This window comes from Anomalospiza imberbis, chromosome 4, assembly GCF_031753505.1.
Source record: "Anomalospiza imberbis isolate Cuckoo-Finch-1a 21T00152 chromosome 4, ASM3175350v1, whole genome shotgun sequence".
NCBI classification, from domain to species: domain Eukaryota; kingdom Metazoa; phylum Chordata; class Aves; order Passeriformes; family Viduidae; genus Anomalospiza; species Anomalospiza imberbis.
Window position 1 is genome coordinate 10,131,275 of NC_089684.1, and position 13,310 is coordinate 10,144,584.

Genomic DNA, 13,310 nt, shown 5'->3' on the forward strand with positions numbered 1-13,310 from the left:
TCTAAGGCTCGTATAGTTGCTGATGCTTTGTGTTAGCTTTTAGGTAAGAAATCAAGGTGACATGGTTCATCTGGTCCCTCAGACAAAAGATTATTTGCACCCCCTTTCACCACGCACATGCTCTGTATCACTAATTCTAGCATTAAGAAATTAAAGATAATGCTTGGTGATAGGAGACAGCAGTGATCTGTATTTTCTAATGTGCTTTTGAAGTTGCAAAACCATGTATCATATTCACCATATCTTGGGCAAGAAGGTTGCTAAATTTGGTGGGACACAGGAGTTCTCCTCAGCTAGCAAGCAGATTTTCTTAATTTCCCTCAACAATCTGCAAAAGTGAAATAAACAGCAGAGACAGGGCAAAGATGTAATCAATTGCAGAGGGGGGAAAAAATCTTAAAGCAGGCAGGAGACCTGCAGTATGTGCTTGCCAAGGTGTGGGCTAAATGCCAGAATGAGACAGGCAGAGTTCAGTGAGGAGTCCTGCACTCACCTGTGATATGCCAAATTTCTCTGCCAACCACTTGAAAGTGCTGCATTTGCAACTACATTCTTAATTTAGTGAAGTCATAATTGTATACACTAATGTTGGAAACGATGGTTACAGAATCATATCCAATTATTACATGCAGGTAAGGGACTAGCTGAGGCTGTAAATGTATGAGTACATCCCAGTCTAGCAAACACAGGCAAAATGAACTCCACCTGGATTCCACGATCTCTTCTCTAGGCCTTCACACAAAAGATATTTTCACCTATTAATTTTCAACAATACTCCAATATGCAGGATTCAAATGTTTTTCTTTTGAGAAAACATAAATTCTAATTATGGAAAAAAAGTGTTTTGGACAGGGCTAGACATAAATTATCCTTCAAGGATCTGTGGAACTAATTAAAAAATCACAGCTGCAAAAGCTGCAAAAGTAGATACAATTTTTTTCCTGGCTTACATCTTTATAGCTCTCTGGTTAGTATCATATAGCTTAGTATAGAAGTGTTCACATGTCAAGTCACAACTGATTCCTTTTGAATTCACAGTTTTTTAAAGAAAGCTCCTAAAATACATAGGTGTTACGTGCTGTACCTACCTCTCCCCAGTCCACGTTTTTGGGTGGTAAGGGGTAATATGAAGTTATGTCATATGCTATTTCTTCCATAAACCACTTAAAACTTTTGCAGTTGTGATCTTCACGGAATTTTTTCAGCTCAGATATATCTCCATAGGGTAGCGCTTTTGTCTCCGGCCGGCTGGCATAGAAGTAATCTTTGTATTCGTCCCACCACACTTCTACAACTCTGACATAGTTCTGTGAAGGATAAAGACACTGCTGAGACCTCAAAGCACACACAAACAGGCCAGAAGCAGCTCCTTGTTAATAACAGAAATTTAAGGATTTATCCTCTTAGAAAGTGACAGCATAGTATAATTACATAGCACTAATAATTTGTCACTATCAGCAGACTATACAAGACGTGAATACTATTTTCAAGTGACAGTTTAGGACTGATAATTTAAACACATTTATAAAAAACCGTTCTTATCTGAAATCAAAAACTACCTTCAAGGTTGCTTCAAAACTGTACCTTTAATGTAGGAGAGGACCCAACGTACACAGGGGGTGGATTTCCTTGCCAGCCCTGGAGACGATAGATGTGTCCAACACGAGAACAGGGAACAAACAGCAGTTTTCCCCCACACTGCCAGATCTACGAGTTAAAGCAAAGGTATTATTAATATATATGCACAGGATTTTAAGACAGACAAATAGATAATAAATTATGGAAGAAATGTCAGCTATATTTCTTACTATACTATCATATATTTGTATATTTTTTGTTCCAGATGTAAGCATAAAGAAAATAGGTCTTTGAAATGAAAGGTATACTGAGTATACTTGCAACTCAGCTAGGAAGTTACTCAACTACAGCAATTTTTAAAAAAGCTTTTAAAAAAGTTGGGCATCTTATTCCATCACTACTTTAGAACAACAGTAATGAACGCGTGCATAAAATCAGGAACTGGGTAATTTTTATTATGACACAATTATTGATATTTTGATTTTATTAAAGTAATTCACACGCCATCACTAAGATGGGTTTTGGTTAGATGCCCGTTCATATTTAAGTTTTTCTTAATAAAGATTAGTAGGAGATAAGGATGTGTTAGGTAACCCATTGCTCCAAGTAGAAACAGATACTTATTTGACTACAGTAGCTGAAAAAAAAAATGGGTAAAATATATTACCATTCCCTCAATCCTACATATCTCTGGATAATCCCTTAACGGGGAAAAAAATTATACTTAAATCAGAATTCAGTTGCTCATAGTTTGGAGAAGTTTAATTGTAGCACCAAATCATAATTCAAGCTAACTCTGTGAAAGTTTCAAATTAGTCTAAATTCCAGACTAAAAACATGATTTACCAGTATTAGGAAAGATGGGCATAATATGTTACTTTCTTCATTGCATCGTGATATTAATTTTCCTAAGTTTCATCAAAAAACCTCCTCAGGTAAGCAAGGCCATTAATTTTATTTGCTATCTAGGAGTCAGCACTCAAGGCTGATAAATGTTTAATTCTTCTGAAGATTGGTTGTGATCTACATGAAACCACTTTGGAGGCGTCTACATAATGAGCATTTCAATTACAGAACTACTGTAAGTAATTTCAATCATGATTTTGAACTAAGACGGAGAATTACATGGATAAAGACCCCATGTGCGTAACATCCTCAGTAAGTACCCTTTGCATATGGATTTACAGCTGAGCAAGTGCACTCAGAGCTTTCCTCTAACTCATGAAGAGCAAGAGTAACTAGGAGAGCTCTGAATGCACTTTTTGTAAAATTCAGCTACGATTTCACAGATCGCTGCTGAGGATATAAGACATCTTCACTTTGGTCTGTTAATTGGGACTGATTCTTGCTGTCTGCACTTGTGTCATTACAAATACTGAAGCTACAAGAAGCTAATGGCGATCATCTTGTGTTTCCTGAAAATTGAAGAGCATACATATGCCTAGGAGTGAAAATAAAATCCTCCCCAGTGATTATGAATTATGCAGTATTTCAATTATGAAGACTTCTCTTGTGAAGAAGTTCTTGAAATTCTGAAAAGTATATTAAATAATTTTTCACTCACAAAAATGGCAGGGAGGAAGCAGATTACTTTTTGTTGCACCATTATATACTTTCCAAGCACACATGCATAAGCTGAGGACTATGAAGACTACTTGTTCTCTATCATTGATTTCATTAGCAGCAACATTTTTCTGTACTCACTATGAGAACATTCAGTTTCCTTCCATCAAATTTGCCAGTCTGATTTCATATTGGATATTTGGGCAGTTAGGGGTGCAATCCCAAACTGTTTACAAAATCTAGATTACGCATCATTTAGGTTTCAGCACGAAGCCACCTCTCTGAGCACTTCTGTCCCAAAGGCCACAAGGAAACACTGAGGAGACACATCTCTGTCCCATCTCCTCACACCAAAACCTGGGCTTCATGAGGAAGAGTTAAGTCTGTCTAAACTCCAAACAGAAGTATTTACAGAAAAAAAAAATCTATTTAATTGAATTAGTTTTCAAATATTGGTGTTACCTTGTAAGAAATTTCAAAATTTTCACCACCCCAGATCTGAAGCCCTGGATCATAGAGACCCAGTTCAAAGAAGAAGTCACGTTCAATGGCAAACAATCCACCAGCCATTGCAGGGGATCTGCAAAGAGGAAGACAGTGTAACTCCTTCTGCCCAAAGGATATAACAGCACTCAGAGAAAGCTTTAGGGAAGAAAGCAATTCAGCCAACATGTAGTAAGGATCAGGTAAATGGCAATACACTGAAAAATCACAAAGCTTTGTCATCAGCTTGCAGCAATTTTCTGAAGTGGCATCTAAATAATTTTAAGTGAGGTCACAGTTTTTTATTATGTTGTGGGTTTTCTTCTACCATTAATTTGTTTAATTAATGAATTTGATGATAGAAAATCTTGGTCTGAATTTTCCATTCAGCCAGTCAACATCTGTCTATTAAAATAAAAATCAAGATGAAAATCAGTGTGATCAGATGTTTCTCTCTTAAAAAAAATTCTAGTTTTTGAGATAATATGAAACTGCAAACAGGTTTATGTTCTGAAGAGCTGCCACATTGAAACACATTGTCTATTAAACAAGCAACAGAGTTTTTCCAGCTTTCTGATCTTCTAGCTCTTTTCATCCTATTAGGAGACACTTTACATTATACTCGGTAAAATTTTAAAGGGGGCATAGATAAAGTAGTACAAGGTTTCCATTTTGGTTTAGTCTTTTTGTTGTTACCCTTTTCCTTTTAGTGACTTTGTAAATCCCTTCCTATATATCATGATTCAATTAGCAAGTTTTAATGTGTCAAAAAGATGCTGTGGTCTGGATTACAGCTTATGCTGGGATGGAGTTAATTTTCTTCCCAGTGGCTGGCATGGGCTGGGTTTGTGCTGAACACAGGGCTGATAATGGGGAGATGTTTTTGTTTTTGCTGAGCAGGGGTTGCACAGAGCCAAGGCCTTTTCTGCTTTTCATTCTGCCATACTGGGAAGGAGACTGGGGATGCATGGGAAGCTGGGAGGAGACACAGCCAGGACAGGTGACCCAAACTGACCAAAGGGCTATTCAAGACAATATGGCATCATGCTGAACATATGTAAATCGGAGGAAGAAGGGGGAATGTTTGGAGTGATGGTGTTTGTCTTCCCAAGTCACTGTTGCACATGATGGGGCCCTGCTCTCCTGGAGATGGCTGAACACCTGTCTGCCCATGGGAAGCAGTGAATTCATTCCTTGTTTTGCTTTCCTTGGGTGTATGTGCTCTCAGCATAACTCATTATCAATTTAGTTGCTGTCCAAATTAGGTGATCACATGCCAAGGAACTGCCACATATCCCCTTCTACTTGCTGTATTTTCCTCCAATGCTGCTTTTGCATCTGGGAGTTCAGAGGTTAAGAAGCCAGAAGACACAGGAGGGGGAAGCACTTTGCATAGCACAGCCCCCTGGCTTTCCTGCACTTTTGGTTTTCCTCAGCACCATAAAGACTTGGCAAGTGTAGAAGCCTCAGATACTGCAGTTTCAGGCTTGGCCTCCAAGATGCTGCCAAGTGTGTTAAAGAACACAGTAAAAGTCACATAAGCTCAGTAGTTTACTTCATAGGATACAAAGAGGTAAGCACTGTTACTGAAAGAAGGATTCAGTCCTGGGGCAATTCTCACGTAACAAAAGCGCTGCCTCGAGGCTTTAAGCTGCTGAGGATCTTTTTGTTTTCTTTTTAAGCTAAGCAATCCTGGCTATGGTTTCAGCAAGACTTTTACTTGGTCTTACTTGCCTTGGTATTGCTGCAAGAAAATGCACACAGCCTAGAGACAAACAGATGCAGGGCATGTCTCTTTTTAAAGGAAGCATTGTAAATCTGAAGGTATTATTAAAAATAAAGTCATCTTTTAAAACATTCTGAGAACATGTGTTCTATGTTTCTGGGAGCAGTTTAAACGATTTTAAGACCTGTTTGGATGGTAAACACAGAACAGCATCACGGCAATGTTTGAAATAGTTTATCCCCCTCTAAGTGAATATTAAAGTTCCAATGTGGACAGCCTCATCAGAAAATGGTATTATTTAAACTGTATACAAAACAGATCAAAGCTTCATAACTTGCTTGCATGTGTTGCCATTTTAGCAAAGAACAATCATGGGTGGGGATAGGGAGTTACCAACATCAGTTCTTACAACATTTAAATCATATATACAAGCAACAGAAGACATTAGATTCTGAAGATGTGAAGATTGCTTTCAAATGTAATAACGCGATTAGTTAAGTGTGAAGGGGAAAGTAATAAAAAGCCAGCAGAACCACAGTCTCCCAGTATTGAAAAGTCATCCAGAAACCATAGTTTCTAAGCTAGGGTTTCTAGGCAGTTTTTGTTTTCTGGGAATAAAGCATACCCCACTACAAAGCATAATAAAAAGGCAGAAATTCTGTGAAAATTATTGGAGTTTTCCCACAATGAAAGGTGCTGTTTTTATCTTTCTTCCTTTTTTTTTTTTTTAATGTTATGTGTAATATATTAAAATTCTTAGGGAATCTCTAGCCAAGATCCTTAAACAGTATGCTTCTTTGTCAGATGTAATCCATTGTGAAGAAAGTGGGAGATATATGACAAAAAGAATTTTTTTTGATACACATGCATAATCCTCCAGCTGTATGCATGCATCAGGCCATGACAGCAGGCTACAGATTTTATGCATTACCGTCTACCAGAAATACTTCCAGCATGCTCATTATTTCAAACCAAATGGTTAAACAAGCACTGTTATTTCCAACAGTACTTGAAAAAAATATCACAGCTAATTAAAGTTTTCCCTGGCAACAAAGGGAAATATACAATTATACAATATTTTGCTTTGCCAAACAGAACCCAGAAATTCTAATGTGCACCCTATTAACCACACAAGAGCAGGAATGGAGAGGCAATACAAGGTAGCAAAGATATTTTGAGCGAACAGTCAGTTGTGGCAAACAGGTCTGACTAAACAAAGCAGCTAGTGTGGTTAGAAACGTGAAGGTGCTCAGGATAGAAGTACATGCAAGTTTTAGTGGATCAATATTGACTTCAGAAAAATAAAGAAACGGGTAAGTGATTTAGTGATTACCGATACGGTTCAGTTTTTGTCTTTCTGCTTTCCTTCTCTCTCTTGGTCAAGGGAACCCTCTTCCATAGCATACTCCAATCCCACGCTCCTCTAGCAAACCCATCTTCGTCACCACCCCCTTGCGGCACAATCTTAAAAGTGTTGCCATCTATGACATCTATAAGCGGCACAGTGCATGTGGTTCTGCGGGGCGGCGCGGCGCAGGCCAGGTGCGGTTATGGGCAGGGGCCCGCGGGGCACACGTGTGGTTCGTGGGGAGAGAGGGGTGGAGGGAAAAACGACAGGGTTTAGACAATCGTTCGTTATGATTCACAGTACGTAAACAGCTCTCTTTACCGATAAGGCTCAGTTTTATGTTTTCGTTTGGACTTTTCCTTGTGGCTTAACGGAATTCGTTTCCATAGCAAACTCCAGTCCCAGGCCCCTCTGGCAAAACCATCTTCATCCCCACCTTGTTGTGGCTCAATGGAATAATCATTCCCATCTATGTAATCTATTAGAGGTACAGTACATGTAGTTCTGAAACATTTATAGAAGGGAAAGAAAGAGCAAAATACAATTTCAGAAGAATAATCTGTCTAATCTGAAAGTTACACCATTAATTAAGTTTATAGAGCAGTGTATATAAAAATTCACTTGTAAACACACTATTAAAAAATGAAGCCTCATTAGAAGAAAAAAGTGATGGTCATTAAATTGTTTTAAGATGTTCTGAAAACAGAAAAGTTAGGTCTGAGGTGCTAATATCAATTGGTTTATCAGTACATTTTCCTTTATGTGGAATTCTTGATATTGGTCTTCTAATAAAGCAATGCTGGAGGCAACAGAGGAGCTCTCATGGGGCCAGGGTTCTCAGTACTATTTTTTCCTGTAATTTCTATTCATATCAGATCTTAGCTGTTAACAAGAATGATAAACACTTAGCTTTTACTAGTGTTAACACAGATTTTCATTATACTGTCCTATTCAAATGCCCTGAAAAAACCCACCAAGTTCTAAGGATAAAAAAAACACTAGTGCTCTCCTAGAAGTAGTTTTCAGTAGAACTCTTCCTGTTTGATTTGCAATACACTCCTCATTGTGATCTATCACACACAATATTCACCAAGGAAAAGACATTCTCTTGTTTTTCTCCTCACATTTTTCAAATGAGTTTCCCAGTGACCCAGGCTGGAGCACTTCCACCTTTTTAAATGATGCTCCGAGAGATAGAAAAGGTAGGGGGGAGAAGACATGTTATCACCATGCTGTTCTTTGAGGCAGAAGCAGCAGCAGGCTGCACGCACCCTGGGTACCAGGGAATGGAAGGAGGCTGCCAAGCACTGTCTGCTGGCATCATGTGCCTCAGCATCTCTGGTCCTCCTGCAGCCTTCTCCTCTGTGGGCAGTGCTGGAGGATGCCTCTAAAACTCCCTTTTCTCACCAGTCTTTCTTGTGTAAAACAGAAACACACACTCAATGGGAGCACACAAGCATTTCCATCTTCTCTCTACTATCCTGTCTTGGTTGAGTTACAGCCTTTAAAACACACAAACCCCAACTCTTCAAGAGAATTCTGGTAGCATGGCAGGTTAACAAATAGTTCTTAGGATTAAGCAGCTATTTTATGGACTTAAAGAGTCTAATCATGTGCACAGTTTCCTAAACACACATACCACTGACCACACAAGCCAAGAGTGCAGTAGCACACAGCAACAAAAGCATTTCTACAGTGGGAAGGAATGAAAGCCCTGGGGATCTCTCTCCTCTGCCACCTCTCCCAGTGCAGGCACTTCCACCACAGACTCCTAGCAAGTGCCTGGGCCTGTGGCAGAGATAGTTCAAGCCTGGCATTGCTTTGCTACAGACAATGCTCCAAAGCACTTCAGAGGAAACAAATAAGACTATACATCAAGACCAAAGATGAGAAACCTATAAACTCTTGAGATCATGGAAGCTTTAAACTCCCATTAAATCAAAACATTTATTGCTAGCTTTTCTCTACCAAAAGTCACAGTTTTTTTTTTTTTTTTGTTATTTTGTTCAATACTGCTCCTTATTCAGCTAGAATGGACCATTTCAATATCAGTGCCTCAGATCATTGTAAAAGACAAGAGTTACATATAATCTACACAACACAAAATATTCAGTATGCCTATTAAAATAAACTATCTGGAGATTAATTTCCCTGACTATATTCTTTCCCTATTATGTATCTTTTATGCTGAGAGATAATATAATCATCATACGGAATACTGATGTATTTTGATATAGATATAAAACATATTGACTCTAGTTTGAACAGTGAAGATTATTACTGTGACTTTTACTTTCTAAAAAGCCAGACACTGGAAGTAACAGGAGAACATTACCTGTCCTTAGATATAGGAGCTATAAGTGGTGCATACCAATTAATTCCCACCTCACAATGGGCATCAAGGTAAACCAAAACCTTTGAAAGAAAAGAAAAAAAAGGTAACTTATATTTCTGTATACATCATTACATAATTACGCTTATTTACATTGAGATACATTCATATTATAAGCAAGAAAATGAAGATTAAATGAGTAAAATGAATCTCTTCTTAAAACACTATCAATAATTCCCACATGTCTATTGAAGCCACCACAACTTTTCCCCCCAAAAAAGAAAAAAAAGACATACTTGTGAGTGAACTGGCTCCTACCTGTCCAAGTTTAGCCTTCTGGGCTCCAATGCTTCTAGCTTGGATCAAGCCTTCTCTCCTCTCATTTCGGAATACCTTTACAAGGCCATTCCACTGCTTTATGTAGTCATCCAGCCTCTCTTGTAAGTGTGCTATCAGATAACAAAGAAAAAAAATTGGGTAGGTTTAATAATAAAGAGTTTTGTTCTCTTAATATGAGCCAAAAATATCTGCATTTACAAGAATCTTTAATTCAACCACTCACAAACACTAAAACTGAGGAGATCAAGACCACTGACCTCAGGCACAGATTTGTGTCTGGCACACCTGAAGAAACGGCAGCTGAAGTGGTTGGCCACACCACAGGGAGCTGGGTGGACAACTCACAGTCACTTCTACATATCACAGGGTGGCTTTCAGCTTTTTGTCTGTGTTCCAAGCAGCCAGAGAAGTGTCTACACTCCAGCACAGTCTTTCCTCATCACTTGATGTCACATGTACAGATGAAGGCACCACTTTTCTGTTAAATATTTCCCTTCACTCACTTTCACCCTCACCAAATTTTCTGTCAGTCTACTAATGATCTGGAAACCTGAGGCAGAACCTCACCATGCTTTAAATTATTGTCCTCCTTCATCTAGACCTGTTCCCTGTTGTGGAGGTCTTACAATAATCTTCTAATGAAATTAATGAGAATAATTGGAGGGCCAGGAGTGTATCATACTGAGGAGACAACAAACTTTAGCCAAAGGGACTTCAATCAGTAAAGGGACGAGTAACCACACAAGAATCAAGATGAGCTATACTTAAATGGTTTCAGATTTGTATTTGAAGATTTGTATTTGTCTGTGCCAAACTTCTCTGGAAACCACATTCCTGCCACACAGTTTGAGAGAAGGATCCTAATGTTGCTTAACATTTTTGCCCAGATGATTCAGTTGAAAAAATTCATGAAGGCAGAAAGGCTGGTAATCAGGTGCCTGCTGTTTGTGGCTATGCTGATTTAACTACTGGTGTTTGTTAAAAATCTATTTTGGTACTCAAAGGCTCAAAAGAATTGCCTACAGCTTCAGTTTCTCTCAGTCAGGAACCAAAATAAGTCACCTAATCTACAGCTGAGGCATCCATGCACTGGTTTGCTTTGCACCAGCTCTGAGGTTTGCTACTATTCCTGTGCTTGATGCCTTGGAGTGGCTGCCTAGAACAAAGGCTAGACAAGACTAAGAGATTAAAGTGAGTATTTATTAAAGGCCTTCGATACATACACCTTGGGCAGTCCAAGCCTCCAAGAGAGGCTACAGTCGAGATGGATGATGGTCACAAGTTTTTCAGACAGATGTTAAGTTTGGTCCATTTACATATCAGGGGTTAATCCTCCAATTATGGCTTCAGGTGATGAAGTCATATTCCCCCACTTTGCTCCCCACCAATTCACTTTTGTTTATACTTTTGTTTTGGGATCTGAGGCTGTGAGGTACCTTAGAATCTTAGGCCCAGAGGGATTGTTTTGTCTGACCAAAATGTGAAGACAATTAACTAATGCTTTATATGGACTTTAGGGTTATGGATCAATGCAGTACAGGATTTGAAAAATATAAAGGCTGAGATCCTAAGGCATAGCGCTGATCTAACAGGATGGGGGAGACATGCAGAGAAGGATGTTCTTTTCAGCAGCAACATGCCACCAGGTTACTTCAGCAGAAACACCTTCTGCAACCTGAATTAAAATGATGAGGTCTGGAGACTTCCGCAACTTACGTTTTAGTATATTTTATATTTTTGTCAGCAGAATTAAAAAAATTAGTTTGAACAAAAGCTACATGTAGTTGAAGAGGAAATGGCATTTCTTGGAAGTGAAGTTTCCAATATTGAAAATTCAGCAATTCTACCAAAGAACAATCTTTTGAAATCATTATCTTTTGATACTCTCATTATCCTTCCTCTCCACCTTTATAAAAGAAAGAGTTTTCTCAACCAAGTTTTATGTATTCTCCTTTCCCACACACATTTAAAATTTCTTTTGTAAATCCTAGTGCATTAGGAAAACTTTAAGGTTACACAAATGTCAAACTAGAGAAAGAACAATTTTATCACATATGCTGTATAGAACATGCCATGTAATAAATAGAGAATATGTTATTTGATAGCTGTGATATAAATTTTTATAGGATAAAATCAACAGAATTTTGAGGCCATACTGAAGTGGTACTAAGAGAATCTTTATACCACACCATTATTTATGCTGCAAATTCCAAGTATGTGTTACAGAAGGACTGTCAGGAATGTTTTAAAGATTTAAAACCTGAAGTTATTTCCAGCTCTCCTGCCTGTGAAGCCAAATGTTTTACTTATCAAATGTTCAACTATGTAAGGCTCACAGGGAGCTGTAAAAACCCGTCATATTGATTGTGTAAAGCTTTTCTACAGTACAAGTCTCAGGACTTTGCAGTCTATTATATGAAACCATCCAGGGTTAGCAGCAAGTGCTGTTTCCCACAGGAAAGCTGAAATTTTCCTCCTTCCCATACTACAAAGCCTGCATGACAGTAGTGTAAAAAATCCTGATACATTTACAGTCAAAAATATTGTTTGGCCAGCATGAAATTTTGTTCACCTAGAACGTGTATTTATGACATCTGTCAACAGCCTTACAGCAATCTGGTTTTTGTTCAGAAATGTATATTTTACCTTTCAAAATATTATAATCACCAATCTGGCCTTCCCCTGTTTGAGTTCCTCTCCCATGTCTAAGTGCATGATTAAAGCATGAATCAGTGTCTTTTAAAAACACATGGTTTCTTCAAAGGATCTTAGGCTCTGCAGATTACAAAGGGGGAGGAGGAGGAAAGCAGGTTTTTTCCCACTCAGCTCATTGACAGCAGTCTGAGAATTAGAAAAATGGTATCAGAACTGCTTCCTAGAGCAGCTGCCTCCTGCCTGTGAGTACCCTGGACTGTAATACTGTTAAGGTGGGGATCTCAGCTCCAACACAAGCACTGATACTGCTTCAGTTTCCCCATGGCAAGCACCATTACACGGGTTAATAAAAATACTGCTGCCTGCCCATGCTCATTACTTCCCCTTTGGTTATCTCATGGGATGCTGCATCAGTTGGAAACACAAGCAATAATAAAGAACATATAAGTAAACACAAAAGGTAGACAAAGCCTTTAAATGCTACTAGGAACACTGGTATTTTTTACCTCACAGCCACCTTTTACAGGTGCACAGGCTATAAAAGCAGCTCCAGCTGAGATATTGGCCTCTATGCTTCAGAAAACAAGCAAGCTGGTGCCCAAATACATAACAAGTGCTGGAGACCTATACACACAACTGTACTTGTAGGAAGCTTTAGAAAATACAGTTTTATGAATTCTCATTGCCCATCCAGAACAGCTGTTTCCTTCCCACAGCTGGCATTCACAGAAGAATAAACCGCTTCTGTTGAGAATAGAAGAAAAACTGGGGATAAAAAACCCCTGTGTAACAGCCTGGCCTCATTGACACTGTGGTAGAAATTGCTGCAACATTTCTTGGACTCTAACATGAATTAATACAGAGGTCTCCATAGAAAATGGAGATAGAATCATTCAATTAGCTTGGCAATCTTCTTATTACTGTTCTCTTTGTGCTCTGACAAAGGAAGAAACGCCAGAGTAGAAATCAGCACATATCTCTGCACAGTTCTCCACAGTCAAACCCTGCTGTTTGCAGGAGAGATTAAGGGAGGAGTGTCATTCAGCAAAAGTACTGCTCCCAACTGACTTTATACTAAGAATTAGAATGAAAAGGACATTTTCCAAGCATTTCAACTGTTTCTCCCTGTAAGACATAACATATATAAGCTACTATGCAGCTGTAACTCCCTTCTGATCAAACAGGATTTCTCATAAGGAAGGACAGGCAGGCGTTTTTAGGAGCCAGCCTTTAGAAGTGTTTGCAACTGCTGTGCTCCATTTTAATTTCATGCCACTTGAGAGGGT

At 38.7% G+C, this 13,310-nt stretch overlaps 1 protein-coding gene across 3 annotated transcripts in view; it reads right to left on the bottom strand.

The window, feature by feature from the left end:
- The window catches only part of GALNT7 (polypeptide N-acetylgalactosaminyltransferase 7), an 89,095-nt gene that overhangs the window by 7,545 nt on the left and 68,240 nt on the right, over window positions 1–13,310 (bottom strand). For 2 of the 3 annotated variants that reach the window (XM_068187068.1, XM_068187066.1), the window contains 6 exons: window positions 9,349–9,479; window positions 9,034–9,113; window positions 6,684–6,866; window positions 3,604–3,721; window positions 1,585–1,707; window positions 1,089–1,307 (listed from right to left, as the gene is read on the bottom strand). In XM_068187068.1, coding sequence (XP_068043169.1) covers window positions 1,089–1,307; window positions 1,585–1,707; window positions 3,604–3,721; window positions 6,684–6,866; window positions 9,034–9,113; window positions 9,349–9,479 — 854 coding nt within the window. Of the gene's footprint in view, window positions 1–1,088; window positions 1,308–1,584; window positions 1,708–3,603; window positions 3,722–6,683; window positions 6,867–7,019; window positions 7,203–9,033; window positions 9,114–9,348; window positions 9,480–13,310 lie in introns of all 3 variants that reach the window. The other variant, XM_068187067.1, reaches the window with a different exon arrangement.